Genomic DNA, 21,053 nt, shown 5'->3' on the forward strand with positions numbered 1-21,053 from the left:
AGACTTTTTTCTGGACCCCACCAGACAACAAGCAAGCAGTTTAAAATGTTAAGCCTCAGGAGGTTGTATTTGGGTTTGTTTTCATCCTTTAATTAATCTCATTCTAGTTAGTACAAGTAGAAATGTTACTTGTGGCACTGTTATCTTAAGCAGCAGGGAGTTGCTCAGATCAATAGGATGTTGCATTATTGCATTTCTTTTCCCTGCTTTTAAATTTCCCATCTTTCATGCCCTTCCCTCTTGTGGGAGCAAACAACTACATGGCTGTCTTCTGCACGGGTGTTTTACACAGCCCTTCAGCTTCCTCTGCAAACCAAGCAACACATTTTGATATTCATCATTAACGGGGGCACAAAGTGCTTGGCATCCATTATACATTTATGGCTCTCTGGGTGCTTCTTATGGCAGATCAGTTTTCTGAGGACTGAATAAAAGTGCCCAAAGCAGTGCAGACACAGGACTGAACACCAGCTACCATGAATTCCAGCCCCAGCAAGCAGCCAGCTCAGCAGGCAGCCCCAGCTCCTTTACCTACAGCACTTCCCAGAGACAGTCTGCAAAAGGCACAACCCTCCTGATACACCAAGTGTGTACACCTTGACAATGCAGGTTTTGGATGGTATCCCTGGAGGGCAAACTTCACCATCACATTACCCAGAACCCTGGGTTCAGGATGCTCTGAGCACGCAGACAGGAGATGCTCAGTGAAGGTGGATGATGAGCATCACTGAGAGGAAGGTGCCTGCTGGGTCTCAACACCTCCATGTGCAAACTCTAGAGATGTGGCAAAGCTTTCCTGTGGAAAAAAATGATCCCAAACAAAACCCACACACCCCATACTTTGAGCTCCTTCATATATCCCCCAAAGGCCAAGAGCCACCTTCCCCTCTGCCAGTTTTGGGATGAGCAAAAACAAGGCCAGGGTTACACCAACACAACCAGCACAGAAAGGTATTGATGGAGAAAATAGCTCCTCCTGCCTGACCAGAATATCAACAGCTGGAAACTTGCACTGAAAGGATAGGAAAAAAAGTAAAATGGACTGCAAAATACATCAAAGGAACTGCACTGCCCTTTACCAGCAATTTGCTGCTAGCTCCTGGCCAGAATACCTTAGGACACCCCTGTGGGGAGGATTCCTGCCTTCCCCATCCATCTTACTGCCCAAAATGCTTCCAAGGATTGCTCCCTGCAAAGGAAAAGGCTTTGGGATGGCTGACATGCCCTAAAGGGCTTGCTCTGGATGGAGCTTTTACCTGGCTTCCCATATGCTGGTGGCATCATCAGCAGGAGCTTGGCTGGCAGAGAGCATTTTCCCTTGGGCTGGGAAAGGGGGAAAAGGATGAAATATTCCACGTGGCAGCCCCAGAGACTTTGGGCAACCCCAAGAACCTAGGACAGCCATTCCTGCTCTGCCAGCCCCAATCCCAGCTCTGCCCCTCCTTGGTGGCACCAAGCAGAAGCCAGGCAGCTTCTTCCTTTCACAATTTCCTTTTCCCAACTTCCCCATGAACACATCCCCCTAGAAACACTCCAGAGATCCTTGCAAATGTGATCCAAGTGCTCTGCAAGCTGGACTAGCTCAAAAAAGCCAGTCCATACATGACAGTTTTCTGAACATCCTGCTCCATTTTAGCTGGTTTTGGAAGGAATTTCTTTGAGGTGTAACTTGTTTACACCTGTTTGCACGTGACAGTTTTTGCCATGTCAACAAAGCCAAATGGCCATGACAACCAAAGAACAAAACCCCCAAAAAAACAAAAACCCGCCCCCAAACAAATCAAAAAACCAACCACCCCAAAAACCCCTCCTCCCAAAAAAAACCAAAAGCCCCCAAAACCCAACCCCCAAAAAACCAGCAACCCAAAACAAATGCAAAAAGCCCACCCAGAACTCAAAATAAACCCCAAATCCCCCAAAAGCCCCAAATACAAAAAACAAAACAACCAAAATCCAAAAACAAAAAAAACCCAAATCCCCAAAACAAAAAAAAACAAAATCCAAAACCCAAAATCCTAAAAAACAAAACAAACACCAAACAAAAAACAAACCAAACAAAAAACAAACAAAAAAACCCCCAAAACCAAACAACCCAGCAGTAATGGAGAAAAAGGAAGAAAATGGAAGGAAAGAGGAGAAATGCTCCTGAGCATCAAGACTTCTTCATGAGTGGGTGTTGCAGGAAACACAAATATAACCTGAGGAACAGGAGCCCCAGTCATTGTCATCAATGCCTGTGGGGTTGAAACAGCAAACTGGATCTGACCAAGGTTTCAGGTTAAAAAAAAAATAAAAAAATCCAACACTCAGCATCCTTCCACCAAGATGTCCCAAGCAGTAAGTCCCCCCTGCACATCCCTGTGAGCTCATGGCCCCACAACTCTCACCAGTGCTCCAAGACCATTCATTACCAGATTCAGTGGGGCTTCCATTAAAAGAAACAAACCCAAAAACCTCTTTAACAAACACAACACTGCAGAATCCTCCCTCCAACCAGCTCCATCTCTGAGATCTTAATTAAAAAATGGAGCATTTTAACATGATACATTGGAAAAGTTGGGGTTTTTTTGTTTTTTTTTTAATAAGAAGGAGGGTCAGCAACATCACCTCTTTTTGAAAGGGATAAAATGGAAGCATGGATGCTGTTTGAGCTTTAAACAAGTTAAAACAAGCTATCAATAAGGTCCTTGGAGTATCTGCCACTTCTGCACCCCCTGCTCATTGCCAGAGGATCACGGTCCTTTAGAAGGAGATTGATAGAAAGCAACAGCAATGATGGCCATGTTTACACTGAAATATTTAAAGCAAAAGCATTTGGTTCCCTGGCTACAAGCAAGTGTTACATAAACACCAAAAGACAGGAGCAATCTCAGTTTCCACCCATGATAGAGAATAAACAAGACAGATAATATTTTCTAACACCAGCAAGGGTATTTAAGAAGGTTTCTGGCATTACAGTCAAGGGCAAAGCAAAGCAAGCTGATGCTTTTCTGCCAGAAAATCAAATTCATTTTTACAGTCCCTGTGCAATTTGTATGGAATGTCACACGTGAGGAGCCAGCCTGCACATCTCTGTGAGCTGACTGCATCTCTGAGCTGCTCTGTTTAATAGTGTGGATGTCTGAGGAGGGAAATTCAGTAGCACAGCTTTGCTCCTTTGCTGGCAAGGTTTTGTCTCAAGGGAGATGATCTCACCACTGCAGATGATTATCAGATTCAGCACAGGAGAGAGAAGCTCTGGGGTGGTCAGAGTGAAGCTGCTTTGCCATTGATGGAATCTGGCTGCCAACAAAACCTGTGTATGGCACTCGAGCAATAACTCTCTGTCCCTCCCCCCCACACACAGAGGATGCTTTGCTGCTCTGTGTCCTTCACTAGATGAAGCACCCAAGCACTTCTCTCATCCCTCCATCAGCAATTTGCCCAGATGGAGCCCATGCTATGCAAGGATTGTCAGGGGTCCTACAGACCCCAGCTGTGAAATGCAACATCGGGGCTCTCATCCCTGCCCACGCAGCCCTCCCACTCCCACACCTCTAGCAGAACATTGCTCCCAAGAGCATTAAAGTCATTGAATGTCCTCTCCTGAACGGAGGTTTCTACTATGGAAATCAGCCTGACCACCTCCAGAGCTGGATACCTTCCTCTCAGTAAGAAGGAGAGCTTAGGAGAAATCATCAGGCTTAGCAGAGGTGGGAGAGAAACCCCCTTGCTTCCTTACTGCCTGCTGACCCCCCCAGAACCCTCCTGTGCAGGGCTCCAGCTCAGAGTAATATTCCATCCCCACCCTGACAAGGCTATCAGGAGTAGTCTCCCACCTCAAGCTATTTTGGGGAAAAATTAAAAATGTTTCCTTTTTACACGGGGTGCATGACAAAGCCAAGTGAAGGGTCCCTGGCAGCAACCCATGGGGGGCACTCGAGAAGATTTTTAGAGCACAAGCTGGACAAACCCCTTCAGCAAGGGACAGTCAGCTTTGGGGTAAAAAAATACATTATCTTACCAGTCAAAATGAAGACAAGTTCTTTCTTCACACTCTGAATCACACCTCCTCAGCATTGCTGCAAGCCCTTCTTTTTCCCCAAAAAAGAGAGCAAAGAAAGTCCCTCAGGCACAGCAAACAAAAGAAAAATGCTGCTTGTGTATATTCCTTTTGGAGGCCCAGGGGGATTTGCTTTACACCACCCACCCCCACACATGAGGGGCATCTTTATACCACCCACCCCCACATGTGAGGGGCATCTCCTCTGAGCTCTTCCCCTCCCACACACCTGGCTCAGCAGGAATGATCCAGGTGGGTCATTGCTAAGGTGTCATCACATCCATCCAGCTGCTTGTATTTAGGACTTTCTGAAAGTCAGCAAACAGAGAAGGTTTTTTCCCCATGGCACAAATGATCCTGGAAAGTCAGGGTCAATTTTCCATAAGATAATCCCCTTGTCTCTTGTCCCTTAGGATAATTATTTCAAAAACACCCCCCTTATCAAAGCAGCACTGCAGTAACACACCTTTGTGTCATCCTCCTCGTCCACTCTTTGGTATTCTCTAACTCTTAGACCCAAGCCAGGCTGAAGGTAAAACTTACCCAAGGCTTCCCTGGAGCTGTCTGGGTGGGAACAACCTCTTTGGCACCACTGTGGAAAAAAGAGAGCTGCCACCCAGCATCCCTCTGCAGCTCACCTCAGGGGAGGTGTGGGGGGGATATGAAGAAATTCACACCTTGAATTACCTTGAATTACACCAACTTGTGTTGTACCTCACAGCTGTGAAGCCCAGATAGGTGAGGGTGTTGGCTGAGGTGATGAATGGTACTGAAACAGACCTGGGTTTTGGTTGAATTGTGCCTGTTCCCAAGGGTTCTCATGGTCCGGTGGAATAGGATAGGAGACTCAACACCCTACAATGGGCATCATGCTCCAATTTGGGACTTTTTTTCCCCTCCCCTGAACTCTCATTCAAGTGCAATTGCCCACAGAGGGCAACTCTGGCAATTCATGCCCTGGCCCATTTCTCCACAGACTGATCAATAGCCAAATCTACAGATCTATTGCCAAAATAATTGGCTTTTAATGGTGTAAGTGCATGCACAAACAGAAGTTCAACTGATTTGCTTTAAAAACACTCCTTTGGATAAAATCCAACTTGTGTGACTTCCTTGACCCACACAGATGGCACAAATTCAGTGTATAATGTGCCAACTCCTTCACCCAGGGGGTTGGGCTGTGGTAGGGGCTGCAGCATTGGTCTCCAGCCCCCCTCTTGTCCCTGTCCTGCTGCAAAAGGCACCACCAGCAAATGTCCTTGCTGGGCTTCACTTGATTTTTCCTGACCACAAACTGGGATAGCAGTCCTGCTCCCTCCCCTCCATCAAACCCACTGGGTACTGGGGCAGCAAGCACAAACCCAGCAGCATCCACAGATTTCCTGGGCTTTCCTGCAAATCAGAGGTGACCAGGGCAACCTCTCCAAGTGGCTGTCAAGGGATAACTGCAGCCCTTTGGCTAAGTGACCCTTGGTCCCCACCCCACAAAGTGCTGTGATGCTCCAGCATGTGCTGCCTCACTCACTCCCCAAATCTGGAGGGGCTTTGGTCCTCGTTTTTTTTTTTTTTTTTTTTTTTTGGGGGGGGGGGGGGGGGGGGGGGGAGGCAGGAGTGCTGAGGGCTTTTCCTCACGGATACGATGGCCTCGGGGCGAAGCCTCTTAGGGCTCAGTCTGATTCATCAGCTGAGGGAGACATTGGGCACCCCCGGGGTGCGGGGGGCAGGACTCAGAGCAGAGGGAGGGGAAACTCCTCAGCGGTGCCGACACTAATTCAACGCAATAAATATCCCCTTGGTTAACCCAATAAATAAAAAAAATCCCTCCGGCTGGTGACATACCCACTCTCTGGGTGGGGGCCAGGGTCCGGTGGCCCCGCACAGCCCCGCAGTGGCTGCGGGTGGATCTGCGGGGCGGGGGAGCCTCCTGCTGGAGAGCCGCGGCGAGGGAAGGGAAGGATGCTGCTGCCGCCCTGCCCTCCAAGAACTGATAATCTATCTCTCTTTACCACTCATTTTTCTAAACGCTTTCTTCTCAGCCATCTAGGTGCACCCCTGCATTTTCCTTTCCTTCCTTTCCTTTCCTTTCCTTTCCTTTCCTTTCCTTTCCTTTCCTTTCCTTTCCTTTCCTTTCCTTTCCTTTCCTTTCCTTTCCTTTCCTTTCCTTTCCTTTCCTTTCCTTCCTTTCCTTTCCTTTCCTTTCCTTTCCTTTCCTTTCCTCTTTCCTTTCTTTTCCCTTTCCCTTTCCCTTTCCCTTTCCCTTTCCCTTTCCCTTCCTCGCTCCTTTGCCTCCAGCAGCTGAGGCTTGTCAGAAAGCACCAAATCTCACAATCACCATAACTAAGACCAGGTGGGGTGACACCCCCGGGCCCTGGGGAAGCCCCAGGGCAGGTGGCTGGGGTGCCCCCCTTGCACTGCTCAGGTAAATCCCAAAACTCCTGGGAGCTGTGAGTGTTTCCTGTCACAGTGCTGGGTGATACCCTGGCTGTGTTCCCACCACGGGGCTTGTTTCCCTTCTCCTTTTTCCATCATACTCTGGTGAGGACCCTCCCACCACTGTACAGTTAAGGAAAGGGTAGTGGGGTATGGAGGAAGGCAGTGAGGATGTGCCAAGGCATGGAGCAATGTCCCACAATTGAGCCAGCTTGGCCCCTGCAGCCTGGAAGCATTGATGCCAGGGGCTATTCCACACCTCTGCAAAGCCAGGAGTGATGTGGAAGGAGGGCCACTGTCCTGGTGTTCTTCCTTTGTGGGTGCCCATCTCCATCAAGTCAGATGCAGGCTGCTGGTCTGTGCCAGCACAGCTGCCCCAAGCAGGGACAGAGGGACAACTTCATCTGAGCTATGGGCTCTGACAGACGAGTTCTGGGGCTCTGCCAACACATCTCAGGAGTTACCACTCCCAGATGGCTGCTGTGTCCCTCTGCCAGGAGTTACCATACTAGCTGAAGCACAAGGAGAGATTTCTGTCTGGGCTTCATCCACCACGGGATGCTGCCAGCCTCCCTCTGCAGACCTGTCTTAGGAGAGAGGATGGACCACACAGCCAAGCTGCTGAGATGCAGATATTCAGGATGTCCAAAGAAGCAACGTGGTAGCTCGCGGTAGCAGGTGGCCCAGGCCCATGAGGGTGATAACACTGCTCCTGCTTCCAGAATTGTCAAGGCTTGCTGGCAGCTTGTTTGCATGGAGATCCAAGGCTAAGGAATGCATGTTGCAAGTTACACCCTCCCTGAGCACTGATTTCCTTAGCTATGATAAATGCACCCACACTTCAGATTTCTTTTTAGGCTGTGGAGTCCTCATTCTCTCAGAGATGCTGCCAGACAGCATTCTCTCTGAGATGCTGCCTCCCTGTGTTGCAGAATTGCCTTTTCAGGGTGGTTTTTTCTTTCCACAGTGGCTCCCCAAGACCTGGCACAGATACTGCAACCTTTTCCTTTGGGCATCCTCAGGTATGCAGCACAAAGCAGTGAATGGGGCAGAAAGGACCTTGAGTAGTACAAATTGTAGCACAGTGCAGACCTGGATAAAATGCCTTCGAATCCCAAGCCCTCTCCATTGACTGTGACGTGTCTGAGGGTCACTCCTTCTGGAGGAGAAAAAAAAAAAATAATCCCCAAACCCAAACAACAGAGCAGCACGGCTTTATTTCGGTATTTTGGCCCGAGATGAATCCCATACACAGCAGAGTGATGTAACCCAAACCCAAAGTATGCGCTTGCATCCTGACATTAATTGCCTCCCTCCCCTGGTTATTTATAGCCCCGATGCTATTCCCAGCAGCTCCCTGCCTGCCTGGATCCCGATGCCCGCCCGGATCCCGCTGCCTCCCGGCAGGCAGAGCCGCAGCACCCCCGGCTCTGTTGTGCCTGCAGAGCACGTAGCAACTGCGCACAGCTGCCTGCCAAGGAGAACCCGCCCTGCTCCCTCCCTCCATCCTTCCCTCTTTCCCTGCCCAGCGATTAAATGAAAGCCGAGAACATTGCAGAGAAATTTCCCCTCGATCCCGTGGAATTTCAGCAGCAGCCACCTTGGTCTGAAAGCTGCAGCCAGAAGTGCTGAAACGCAAAGTTTAGGAGGTGTTTCCTAGGAACGAGGATTTAATTTTTAACATTTCATGATCTCGGGGTGTGTATCAGGGCATGAGTAAGTCAGCACCAGATACCCTACAAAAATAACAAAACTCCCAGGCAGCTCTCAGTAAGACAAGAGAGCATGGGCTTAACCTCTGCCAGGGGAGGTTTAGGTTGGATATTAGGAAAAAATTCCTTACAGAGAGGGTGATCAGACATTGGAATGGGCTGCCCAGGGAGGGGGTGGATTCTCCATCCCTGGAGGTTTTTAAGAGACTGATGTGGCACTCAGTGCCATGGGCTGGGAACCACAGGGGCAGTGGATCATGGGTTGAACTTGATGATCTCTGAGGTCCTTTCCAACCCAGATGATTCTGTGATAGCAAAGCAGTGGGCAGGGAGGGAGATGTGTGGGGAAGGAGAGCAGATTCCCAGGCTAAATGCCTAAAGTCTGCCTCTGAAGGCACTCCAGGGTTTGTTTAGGTGCACAGGGGCTTCTACCTTTGGAGCAGGGCTGGTGGGATGAGAGGCTCCAGGCTGGGCTGCCAACTGGTTCACTTGGAAGGAGAAAAAATAATTCCTGGCACTGTTGATATAGTTTCTTTAAATCCCACGTGGTTTTTCTGCTTGGAGTAAGGTTGCTGCACCTCTGTCATGAACAGCAAGGACAAAGCCTGATGGCAGGGGGGGCACATCGGGGCACAGAGGTCTAGAAGAGCTGGATGTGATCTGACCCATGGCTGCTGCCTTCCTCACTCCTGGGTGAAACCTGAGTTAGAGCCCCAGCCTCTGGCACACTGCTGCCTCCATCACACCCCTGCAGCTGGGAGAGGCATCTGCACTGCCAGCTGCAGCCAGCAAGCACAAAACTTGGGCCAGAATGGGGGCAAGCTGGGCCCCAGTTGCAAGGCTGTAGCTCAAGCCAGGATTTGCCCCTCCTTCAGAGATTTCTATCTGCCTTCTGTTGCATCCACAGGGAAACCTTTCTTTAAGTCTCTGAAATTTCTTTCGGTCAGATTTTTTACTGTGCCTCAAACCTCTGGTAGGCAGGACACCCCTTGGGGCTCTCTCAGGGAGATGGGAGAGCTCAGGGATGCTCTCAGGGATGAGGAGGTGGCAGGAGATGCGGCCAGATGACCCTTCACAAGGGTGTTGTGATTCCCCAAGGCATAGCAGAGCTGTCACCTTTTAGAGCTATTTTAACACATCATGTCCAGCACATGGAGCCAGGAAAATACCTCCTGGACAAGCACTGCTTTCTGATCAGAAGCACCAGAGCAGGGACAGGCTGCAGTGGTGGCATGGTGGCTGGGCTGTCACTTGGGTCCCTGCCCTGCTACAGCTTCTGCCTCCAATCAATGCCAGAGTCTTCAGTGGTCAAATCCAGAAAGAAAAAATCATCTGGAAGTTTCACAGGCAGTTTTGCCCAGGCTGTTAGAAACTATGTACCACACAGTAATCAGATGCGTTTTATTAAAAAACTTGCAATAAAATTCCTTGGAATTCACCATCTTAACTTTGAGAGTTGCAGTATTTTACTAGTACATAATAACACAGTCTCACATATTTACATTATAATCCTCTACATAACAAAAATAGTCATGTTGTACTACTGAATAATGCTTCCAAATATTAGCCTCAACATTTTGGTACTTCCCCCAGCTGAGTCACTGTCCATGCTCTTTAGCATTTACAGTATATAACAAAGCAAGAAGGAAAAAAAAAAATTGTGTGCCTTTTTCAGGCAAATCCCTTTAGGTTGGTAGCTCTCTGACTCCCATATTTTTCAAGAGAGATAAAGTGCATTGGAAGGGAAGATGTACATATTGTATCAGCAGAGACTTCAGGTGTATTTGCAATACTGTACAGAGAGTAATGCTAGAAACAAAGGCTGGCTTCACAAACTGCTACTGCACTGTTTTGGCAGCAAGCCACAGGTAGCAGGGGGAAAAAAAAACCAAACCAAACCAAAAAAAACACCCTAATGACAAGAAAAAGAACTTGCTATGCAAATCCCACTGTGTGATTTTGCCACGGCCACTCACAAGGTGTTTCACAAACCACAGTGCAGCTGTCTGGAGGAAAAAACTGGGTTTTTTTCAACATGGAGATGAAGAAGAGTTTCCACAGTCCAAAGAAACACAGCATGGTGAGCCTGCAGAAGTTGGCTGCCCTACTAGCTAAAGAACTTCAGTCCAAAATCAGCTCCCACCCTGAGGGAGCCACAGCACACGTGTGACAACACTGTCACCCCACTGCTTGTCCCCTCTGCAGCGGGTGAGGAAACCTGGCTGGAAAAGGTTTTGGAGCCATCACTGGAAAGCAGAACACTTCTGCTCTGTTCATGAACTATGTACAAATAGGACATCACATTTTTTTGTTTGGTTTATAAACTACTCTAAGTAAAAATAATTCTCTTCTGGAAATGGATGGAATGTATATTTTGACATGTACAAAACCATTGTTAATGTTCACTAAATACAAGGAGCATCTTGCTAGAAAAATAACAGACCCTCCCACCCACTGTCCCCTCTTTACATTTCTAATTATAAAATGGTAGACATTTCAGGTTGCTAACATGAAGCAAGAAGTAAGGATAGTACACACACAAAACATTTAAATATCTGACATCTGAAATAACTGTATACATTCAGACCAAAGGAGCATCTTGATCTTGCTATTGGTTTTAATGCTACACAGGACTCAAGAATTGTGAAATGAACAAAAAAAGGGAAAGCACTATTTTTTTTCTTTGTCTCCCCTCTTTTTTTTTTTTTTTTTTCTGCATTCATTCCAGAGAGAAACAACTTCCACCAATTCACAATTAAAACATTTGAGAGAGGCAAGATTAATTTCAGATGGAAAATTCATCCCGTGGCTTTTCATTCAAAACCCACACAGCTTTCATTCATCTCTCTTCTCTGTTTCTCCTTTTGAAATGCACCTCCTGCTCAGAAGGTTTTTTTTTTTCCTTGAAAAAGAAGTGCCAAAAATTAGGAAGGGAGCAGAGCAGGCTCCCAGTCTGCTGGGGAAGCTGTGTGACAGAGGGCAGTGCTCTCCCTCCCTGTCCCAAGCCCGTAGCTGCCATCTGCTTCACCAACAAATCCAGACTAAAAAGTCCATCTGCTGTTCCTCTTTCAACTGCAAAACTGTCAATTAGTTCAGGTAACAGCTTGGTGAAATAAAAAGAAGTGCTTGTGTTGGATTCAATTGTCCCTATTCAAAAAGCCTGCTAAAATAACACCTTCACTCTCGTTTTCCCTCACACCCCAAATATTTCATGACTTTGTTTTTCACCACTTGTGAAAAACTTTTCATCCTGCTTTTCACCCCCAAGCAGATTAATTTCTGTCGTGTTGGTTGCCCTGTATAGGCTCACACATTTTGCATCTGTAAAAAAACCCCAGTGAGTCAAAGCTCAGTGTCAGTGAGGCAGCAATCCTGGCCAGCACTGGTTAGGAAGATCAGCTCCCCTAAATTTGACAAAACCCCGTGGCCCATCTTTCACTGAGCCCTTCAGTTAAACTTAGGCTGGCTCCATACCCCTGGGTGGAACCAGAGCAGTCCTGCCTGATCTAGGAGATACAGGCAGCACAAAACACATGGGAGGCAGCAGGGTGGTGTTAGGGTGATCCCATGATCTCCTTCCCCAGCAGCAAAGAGGAAACATTTGTGAGAGGGGCTGGAAAGGAACAGGATGGATTTGGGTTTCTCTGTGTCCTTTTAGTTCTGTGAAATGGATGCATCCCAACAGCAAACCAAGCCCTCCCTCTTCTGCTTCAACAGTCAGCTTGCCCTGGCCCCTATTCCCAACAGACTGGGAATTTTGGTCCTACAACAGGCATCTACAGGAAAAAAAAAAATGGTCAATTATTGCTAATGAATAGAAATCAATTAATGACTATTGGTTTTCTTGGCTTGCACAGACTCCAAGTTCTATTCTTGGCTTATTTCAAACTATACTCTTTGTCATGAGCTTTTCTATGGACTGAGACCACAGCAAATGAGTCTCTTACAAACAAAGCCTGGAAGAGTCCCAGCTGCTGAAAGGCATTTCCCAGTGTCACACATAACCCCTGCTGTCATTTCAGTACAGACCAATGGCCACAACAAGGGCTGGCAGTCCAGAGATTTATGTGTAGAGACTTGTGTCCCAGTCTTTGTCTTTTCAACAACAGAATCAGTCCAAAGGGCTGTGGCAGATTCAAAGAAAAAAGTTTGTAAGGCAGAATTCTGGGATGTCTATGCAATGACTGCACTCCAGGTTTAACAAGAACAGCAAATGAAAGACACTTTGTGGAAAATCTGTAACTGTGTTGTAGTGATGACTAAAAGTACACAGAGGTGTTAAAATGATGTGCAGATACCCACTGGGACAACCCATCCACATGCAAAGGTCTTTTGAGACATCTTTCAAACTGGACAGACATTTCTTTTTATTTATCAAGGGGAAAAAGAAGGTGGGAACGGGTTTGACAACAAAAACTCTGTATCACAAAATGCATATTCTTTGAGAAAGATTAAACTCAGAACTGGATCTGTCTCTGGTACTTGGGTTCATTTTGTTACCAGTTTAAGAATACATCCCAAATGAGTCATCCGAGGAGAAGTTCTGCTCATCTTGCAATGACTTCCTCTGGATCTGATCCGTGGGTCATTAAAGTACTGAGATCTGAGGGACCTCCTATCATATGTGATTTCAATAACGTTTTCCAAGATTGCCTCTATAAAGTCTTTTTCTTTAGTAGTACCACAGTCTCCCTAATGTAAAATGTCTAAAACTGGCAGCTGCTTCTGTTTTCACTTCCCACAGTCAATTCAGGGTACTTTTATATGTGTACATGGCAATTTCATTTTATAGAATGTTTGAAGAATGAACTGCAGGGCTATGACTGTTCTGATCCTTGATTTCAGGCTCCAAAGCAGTCAGAAAATAAAAACCCCAACCCAAATCCTCAGCAAGTGCCAGATCTGTATCCCTACCAGAATGGGTTAATATAGGAAAGGGATGCAGACTTGGTGCCCTGCACAGCTGCATGCACACATTAGGTTTTTGTGACTGCAAAATTCTGCCTGTGTAACTTACTATGTGTCCTACCTATTGAACACACCTTTGGGAAGGCAGTTCAGTGAAATCCATGAAAATCAAAGGATCCCCAGAGTGCAGCCTCTGTCTGTCCAGGCTTCATCCTGCAATGATGAAGTCAAGCTGAGCCTCCCTAAGGCTCACAGAAAAGAAAAAAGCCTCAGACACAAGGACAGGAAGAGCACAGAGAGAGAGAAGAGCAGCTTAATGATAAAATACCTTTCCTAGAGAGCTGCCCCATCCTCCAGCCCTGGTCCTGAGCAGGAGATGCTCTCCTGCCCTGATGCCCATGAACCTGCAGAATTCTGTGCATGAACACTTGTTCATCAGGGGGCACCAGAGGATTTTGTGTGATTTTTTTTTTTTTTTCCTGGCTGCATGCTAAAGCTGCTTTCCCTTCTGAACAGGCAGTTCTGTGTCTCCAGCATCTGAATCCCACATATTTAATTCCTGAGCCCAGGATTCGTGGGCAGCAGTCCTGAGGACTCGCACAGGGCTCAGGATGGGGCTCATCATGCCCAAAGCTGCAAAAAAAAAGGGTTTAATTTCCCCCCTGTGAAGAATCTCACTGGAAAACTCCCATAAGCAAAAATGTGTGCAGGCATGGAGGTCTGCAGAATTAAGGCTTTCATACGTGGTACAAATACACATCTGGGGTCTTATTTTTTATGAAGCACCTCAGGTTCCCAAGGCATTTAGCAGGTTATATATACAAAGAATATTGTCAGCCAGGTTCTACTTTAGAAAAATATTTCCATTTGACACAAGAACTGAATTATGCTCATAGAAGACTTGTTGAAAATGATGTGATTTGGGTACAAGTCCAAAATTAGCCATAAGTGCTTTTCTGAAGAAGGACAGAATAAACATTCACCTAAGTACTTTCCTAAATTCTGGCTTCAGTGCCTTGCAATCTGGTTTTGCACTCGTTATCCCTTAACAGTGCTCAGAGCTGTAAACACCTAAGGGCAGGGATGGAAAGCATCTTTCCTGAGCAAAACTGCAGGTAGAACTGGAAAAACAGAAGCAGAAAGACTCAAGACCCAGATCTGCCAGGACACCTCTTGAAAGACCACAGAACAGAAATACAGAAAAATGCCTCACTCTGGCTGGCACCCTGCCTCTGCCAGCAGCCATGCACCCATCCCAAGGGACCACACCTGGGAATGATGTGGAAAACAGCATGCAGAGTGCAATCCCTCTCCAAAATCCTTCACTAACTCCTAGAAACATGGGCAGGGTCTTAGTTACCACGTGTGTGATGCCCCTTTGAGCACAGCTCCTTTGAGTGATTTTGCTGGACGAAGGACCCCCTTTCCTTATGAGCTGGGAGCTTCACCTCTTGCACTGCTTCTCCCCAGCCTTCACTTGCTCTGCTATGGCAGCAGATGAGTAGTCAGTTGATCCACTAAAATGGACTTAATTAATTAATTTTGAGAAATAAAACAAAGACTTTGCAACAGCTCCTCTGAAACCCAACCAGTTCAGCTGGGAAGCAGTTGCCTGTGTGCTGGGCTGCAGTGGGCAGATGTTGAAGGATCACTGACAACTTGGACATGGTGTTTGTGATGTTCCTGTGACATGTAGCACCTCGGCTCCAGGACTAGAGAGAAAAAATTGTATCACTGTGTGTACTATCCCTAAGGAGACCTGCCTGTGCATACCCAGCTTCACTTTTTCCTCTGCAGTCATTTGAGATTAATTTCTTTCCTGTGTGGAGGGCCAGTATTTGGTGTAAGCACCACTTCAATCCCACTTTGGCATTATTTCCAGAGCTGAAGTGGAACTGATGTGGTATTTTGTGCAAACTCTCTTCTGTAGGGATGAATTTCAGCATCAGATCCCCCTGATGTTTTCAGCTTTTCCCATAGCAGCAAGAAATAGAGAAGACATGAAAGAATAAGGAAAATATGATTACAGAACCACAAATATTGGCAAGGATGACCTAGCTGTGCCCTCTGGAACAACCTCTAACTTTCTTTTTAAACCAAACAGATATCCAGCTGCCTGTATCTCTTGAATTAAAAAGAGATTTCCTTTCAAATGGCATATAAAAATGTACTGGTATATTTCTGGATCATGGTTGGAAAGGATGATTAGGCTGCAATCCTTTGCCTCAAAGTTATTCTGCAATTTAGGGACTAAGAACATCAACAAAACCTAAGCTACACAATGAACTGGATTTTAACTGGACCAAACTGGTGTATTTGTCTAACTGCAAGTATTCCATTATGCTTGTGACAATGCTGACAGGGATGCTGGAACCACCTCAACTTTTCTGTTTGGTACTAAAACTGCCTTCAAAACGTAAGAAGTGAAAGGTGCTAAGAAAAAAACACCAAAGAAATCAGGAAGTAAACATTTCAACCAGCAGCCTTATGCTTCACCAGCCATTTTTGACCCTGATCTCAGCATCTCTAGACCCTTCTAATAGTATTCATCTCACTTCTCATCCACATAATGCATACAGCTGTTAGCACACAGCTTCTGGAGAGCTCTCAGGCTCTCCTTTTAGCCTACTGGTCAGATTTTGGACTGTAAAATTAAGAAAAGACACACTGCTACACTAGATCTTCTTTTCCAGCTACTCAGTTGTGATTTGAAGGAAGGCCATCAATGTATGACAACTGCTATTGCACAAAACAGAACAAAGGACTAAAAGGATGGAGTGAAGCTGTAAACCTTTCCTTTTCACCCTCAAACTGTGCAGTACTTGCCTAGCACAGAAAAATCCAACATAATGCAATTTTAACCCAAATCTCAGCAATTCCTTTTAATTTAGATGTCTCCTACAAAAAAAGGCCTTCATAATACACCATTCCCAAGGCTCCCACTCAATGAAAACAAGTTTCCCATTAATGCAGGGAGCTGGTGCACCATCCTTCTCTAGCCATGGGTACTCCAAGCAGAAACAACAAGGCAAAGATAAATCCCAAAGTCAGATCATGAAGTGACCAGTGAACAGGAATTCAGATTTCTGGATTCAACTCTTGAAAAAGCTGGGGTCAGTCAACAAAACACAGTGTCCATTCATAACAAAACTCTAAACAAACAGACAAACAGAACAAATATTATTTTTTTTCAAAAAAAAAAAAAAAAAAAAAAAAAAAAAAGAAACAAAAATCCAATCCAACAAGTGTAGAAAACACTCAAGCTGCTGTCATTTCAGTTGCGTTTTTCTGAGCCACTGAAGAGAGAGATGACTGCTCTCAAGCACGTGGGTAAACTGAAAGAGTTCACCAAGAGTTTTACATCTCCCATGTGAGCAGGATGAAGGGATGGAGATGATGGAACCTCACCCAGGCAGACACACAACTGTTGCTATTGCTTTTCGTGACCATCTCAGAATGGAGTGTGCAGGAGTGACAGTGCTCTGGAGGCATGTGCATGACTGGTCCAAATCCTAGAAAGCTGACTTGGTCCCTCCCTGTGACCCTCCCCTGGAGTTTCCTGTTGGATCTCTCCTTGTTTTTCAAGACTTCACCTCTTCGCAGTCTTGATCAGTGGAAAGCTCCACATCAGACAGTCCAACCTCCACTGCCATAATCAGTGAAATATCTGAATCACTGCTGACTGCTGGCTCCTGTTCATCTGTGAGGATAGAAAAGACAGGAAAAGGGCATTATAGTCACATCTTTCTGTCAATGCACGACTGTTTTTCTAGTTCTGAAGATTGGATGTTTCTCCACCACCAAACCTGCACTTAGATTCCAAACTTTGCTCTTATTCAATATCTGTATAAAGCATTTTTGAAAATATCAGAATGCTCTTTAGTGGAAGCCAAATGACAAAGGAGCCTGGATAGGTAATGATGCTGTCTTCTCCTAATCCTCTTGGGGGTCTCCAGGCCTTTTATCTTCATTACTTTCCTCCCACTCCCAGAGCACCTCATCCCCTTTCACTCCTCAGCCTGGCATCACCCTGCTCTCCCCACAATGATAAGATAAGATAAGATAAGATAAGATAAGATAAGATAAGATAAGATAAGATAGCAAGATAAGGATAAGGTCACAGGCACCTGGTGGAGTGGGTTGGACATCAGGAAAATATTAGTAACAAGAAAAAATCTGCACAAACCCTCCTTAAGTGGCAGAATCTGTGTTAGTAAAGACTTTGAAGAGGGCACTAGGTTAATGCCTGGAAGGAATACTTTTCCAATCTCTTTTCTGTTCACCCTTTCCTTTCATCTGAAGATACATTGCAAGCTCTTGATCCTGGCCAAAGGGCCTTGATCAAGATTTGGGACCTTAATCCAAAATACAGTAAGATTATTGACTTCTGCCAAACTGCAAAAATCTCATCAAAACTACAAGTGTAGGAGGAATTAACTTGGTTTTGTTTTGATCTCACAGCACTTGCCACACGTGCACTTGGTAGCAGATAAAGCCAATGCATTTTAAGGAACTAAGCTAATTTTATTTCAAGAGCAGCAAAGCACACTGGATCTCTGGGGAGGCTGTGAAAGGCACAAAAATCCCACAGATTGCTGAGCCCCTGAGAAAAAAAGTTGATGGTTTGTATTTTCAAGTGGTTTAATCACCATGATGAGATTTATGCTGTAACAACACAATATATTTAAATCTGTGGCAGTTCTTCCTTTACTTATTTTATTTTTCAGACAACAGAAGCAGAGCTTGATCGATGCTAAAAAGTTGAATACCTAAGAATGAGTAAGTAAGAAACATTACAGAAGGCCCAGGAAAATAATAACACCTCACAGTTTAATTATTCACTTGAAGCTAAGTGAGCACAATTAAGTCTCCTCTCAAGAGCTGCATGATTTTTGTATGTTTTAGAGAAAAAAACATGTATTTACTTGTGCCAGTACTAAACCTCACACTCTGCAGAGGAAGACTGAGTGGGCTCTGCCAATGTTTTCCTTAACAACCCTTCCCAATTTTCACCCTGGATTATTTTTATACTTCTTGATTGCAAGATAAATAATTCATGCAAACAATCTCTTTATATCTGTATTTTTTTTTTTTCTCCTATCAATATGGCACTAGTAAAACATTTTAAGGCATTGCTTCTGACTGTCTTTCCACTGGAGGTGAAGGAAGCATTTAGTGGTATCTCCTGCAGACTTCAGTGATATTAAACCACCATTGAACTGCAACACCCAAAAATACAAAATTGCATCAAACACACCACTGAGACCTCAAGCATCATCTCCAGCTCCCTGAGCCAGAATAATGTGGTTCCAGACCACTGGATTATTTATAATTTCTCTTTAACTAACAGGATTCTTAAAAAGAATAAAAACGACGCTTTAAATGTTGACACAGATGGGAGAAACTTTGTATTTGCAAGACTGATTTTCTGAGGCTTGGCCATGTTAAACAGCTGCTCAGAGCACTCCTGAGAGAAAGGTGATTTCCATCTGAAGTAGCTGGAGAGGGAAGGAGGGCTGACTGGTGACAGCCACATGCTGAAGAGGCAGGCAGAGCTGCCAACACTAAATGTCAGAGCTTCAACTGAGAAGTGTTTGTGGTGCTGAAATGGTATTTCAAGCATAGTTGTTTCTTTCTAGGGTTACACAACAGAAAAAGAATGCAACTGAGCTGAAGTCAGGCAGAGAGAACAGAAGCAGATTTACAGCTCACCAACCTTCTGACCTATGTGCAGGAGGAGTAGACACTTACCAAAGGAGCAAACAGGAATTTTAGGTAAGAATTCCTACACAATTATTCTACTTCTTGGATCTGAAGTTTTTCCAATGTGTGGATTTTTTAGTTTCTTTTCTTTGGGACTAAAGGGCAGGTCATCAGGAACAACAAACAAAGGATTCTAAAAATGCCTGTGCCTTCACCCTGGCATTGCTTTTCCAGCACTGCAAAAGTGCCTAGAAACCTGAATGCTCAACCTTCCTTGCTTGCAGTTCAAAATCCTCAAGCTGCAGCCTGCTGCTTCTGTAAAGTGGGGAGAAAAATTCAAACATCACCATCCCTTACACTTCCCCTTTCAGGAAAGGGGGCAGCACTGGTATTTCTTAGGAAGATGCAGACAACACAATAAATGCATCCTTCAACATGACATCCTTCCTCTTGGAAATAGAAGTCCTACAAATGGCACAGGTTTCCCAGTAAATCTGTGGCTGCCCCATCCCTGGAAGTGTTCAGGGCCAGGTTGGATGGGGCTTGAGCAACCTGATCCAGTGGGAGGTGTCCCTGCACACACAGGGGGGTTGGAACTGGATGAGTTTTAAGGTCCCTTCCAACCCAAACCATTCTGGGATTCTCTGGTGACCCCAACACCCACGTATGAAGCTGTGGAAGTTACACTAGACATGGACCAGCTGTAGGGAACTGTGGCTGCAAGGTCTCCAACAGCCTCACCGTGGCTCCCCCACACAACACAGGCTTTACAGGCTCTCTAGTGTTGTTGTTTTTTATTTTTTATTTTTTTTTAGCTGGCTGCTCAATAATGTGAGCCAGCACAGTTAAGTGACATTTATTAAAGGTAAGCAAACCCCATCATCCTGCGAGTGCCAGGAGCTTAGCCTGCATTTTGCATCCCTGTTTTTCAGATCCTATTTACAATGACAAAGCTTATGCAACCACACAGCTCCTGTGGAAGATGCCTGACTCCCTGCTAAGAACTTTTAGAACCTTTTTTGCAAGTTTTTAAAAAATCTGGTGTTTTTCTTAAAGCCCTGAAGTCAGGTGAGGACCTCACCTTTCAGTGAAGATCTCAGCCTTCACTTAAAAATAAATGAGCCTTAAGAAGTAAAAAGGAACAACAGAGTTTAAAAAACATGCCCCTAATTATTTAGATTTTATGCCAGAATATCTGACTTGTGGTTTTAGATTTTTGAGACTGCCAATCCTGTCTAACAAGACTCACTATAATACTTCACCATGCTTTCTAGAATTTCATCCCACAGGCATAAAGCCTTTTGCTTAATGAAGCAAAAGGCTCATCCCAAGCTGCTTTTCAGCCTGCCTGCCAGTGCCTACAGCAGGCAACTGGAGCCCTCACTGCCACATTACCCTCATGTCAGTGAAATGCAATACTCCACAGCATGCTGTCCACTTCCAGACAGACTTCTTCCCACTCACTTATATTCCCTGACACATATTCATGTCACAAGTGTGATAAAACAACCCCCTTCTCCAGTCATTATTACTGTAAATGTAATGCAGGAAGAATATCACCACATAAACATAGAACTGCCCTATACAACAGTAGTAAAGCCCTTGTAACAAAGTTCATTAAGTGATGGTGATATGTGAGTATAATTGAAATCAAACAAGGCTGAAAACAGCTAATATTACCCTGGTGCTTTAAAAATTAAGACTGCACACTAGGAATTGTTACCTACAGCTGCTGTTACTACTAACACTTTGAGTAAGTCTGGAGCTACTGTACACTTATAAATATTCCAAAAGAAAAGGGTCAGATGATGGGTTTCTAAGAATTTGATACTGTTTGCAAGGGACCTAAGCATTCAATAGTAAAAGCAAAGAGAATTTACAATCACATTCATCTGCCATGTGTGGGTAAGCACATGGGCACAAATCAATACATCCTTGTAATGAGAACCAAACTGAATTAACTGAAGTGGATCTTGCACTTGGATTTTTGTTCCTTCTTGCTCACTGCTGTGCTCCTCCTAAGGAGGCTATATCTGACATTGTGCTGTGACATCCCCAGGACATGGGAAGTGCTGTGGGGCTTTCCTAAAATTGCTCTGGCTTGCCCCAGAGGCTGAGATTTCCCCTAAGCTCATGAAGGTGGAAAAGCTGCAGAAGCTCCTGACAGGGCTAGAAGCTCTGCAACTTATTTGCATCCAGGAATTCAGCAGAAAAATGAGAATACACTAAAATGTTATGCACCAAAAGCTTCTAAGCCT

The 21,053-nt window shown here is 45.3% G+C and overlaps 1 protein-coding gene across 1 annotated transcript in view; it reads right to left on the minus strand.

Moving 5' to 3' along the window:
* Positions 1-9,574: 9,574 nt before the first annotated feature.
* The window catches only part of RNF150 (ring finger protein 150), a 123,663-nt gene continuing 112,184 nt past the window's right edge, over positions 9,575-21,053 (minus strand). The window contains exon 7 of the mRNA XM_030450700.1: positions 9,575-16,792. Within this exon, the coding sequence (XP_030306560.1) occupies positions 16,674-16,792 (119 nt within the window). The 3' untranslated portion in view covers positions 9,575-16,673. The remainder of the gene's footprint in view (positions 16,793-21,053) is intronic.

The sequence above is a fragment of the Calypte anna genome, chromosome 4B, assembly GCF_003957555.1.
Source record: "Calypte anna isolate BGI_N300 chromosome 4B, bCalAnn1_v1.p, whole genome shotgun sequence".
Taxonomy (NCBI): domain Eukaryota; kingdom Metazoa; phylum Chordata; class Aves; order Apodiformes; family Trochilidae; genus Calypte; species Calypte anna.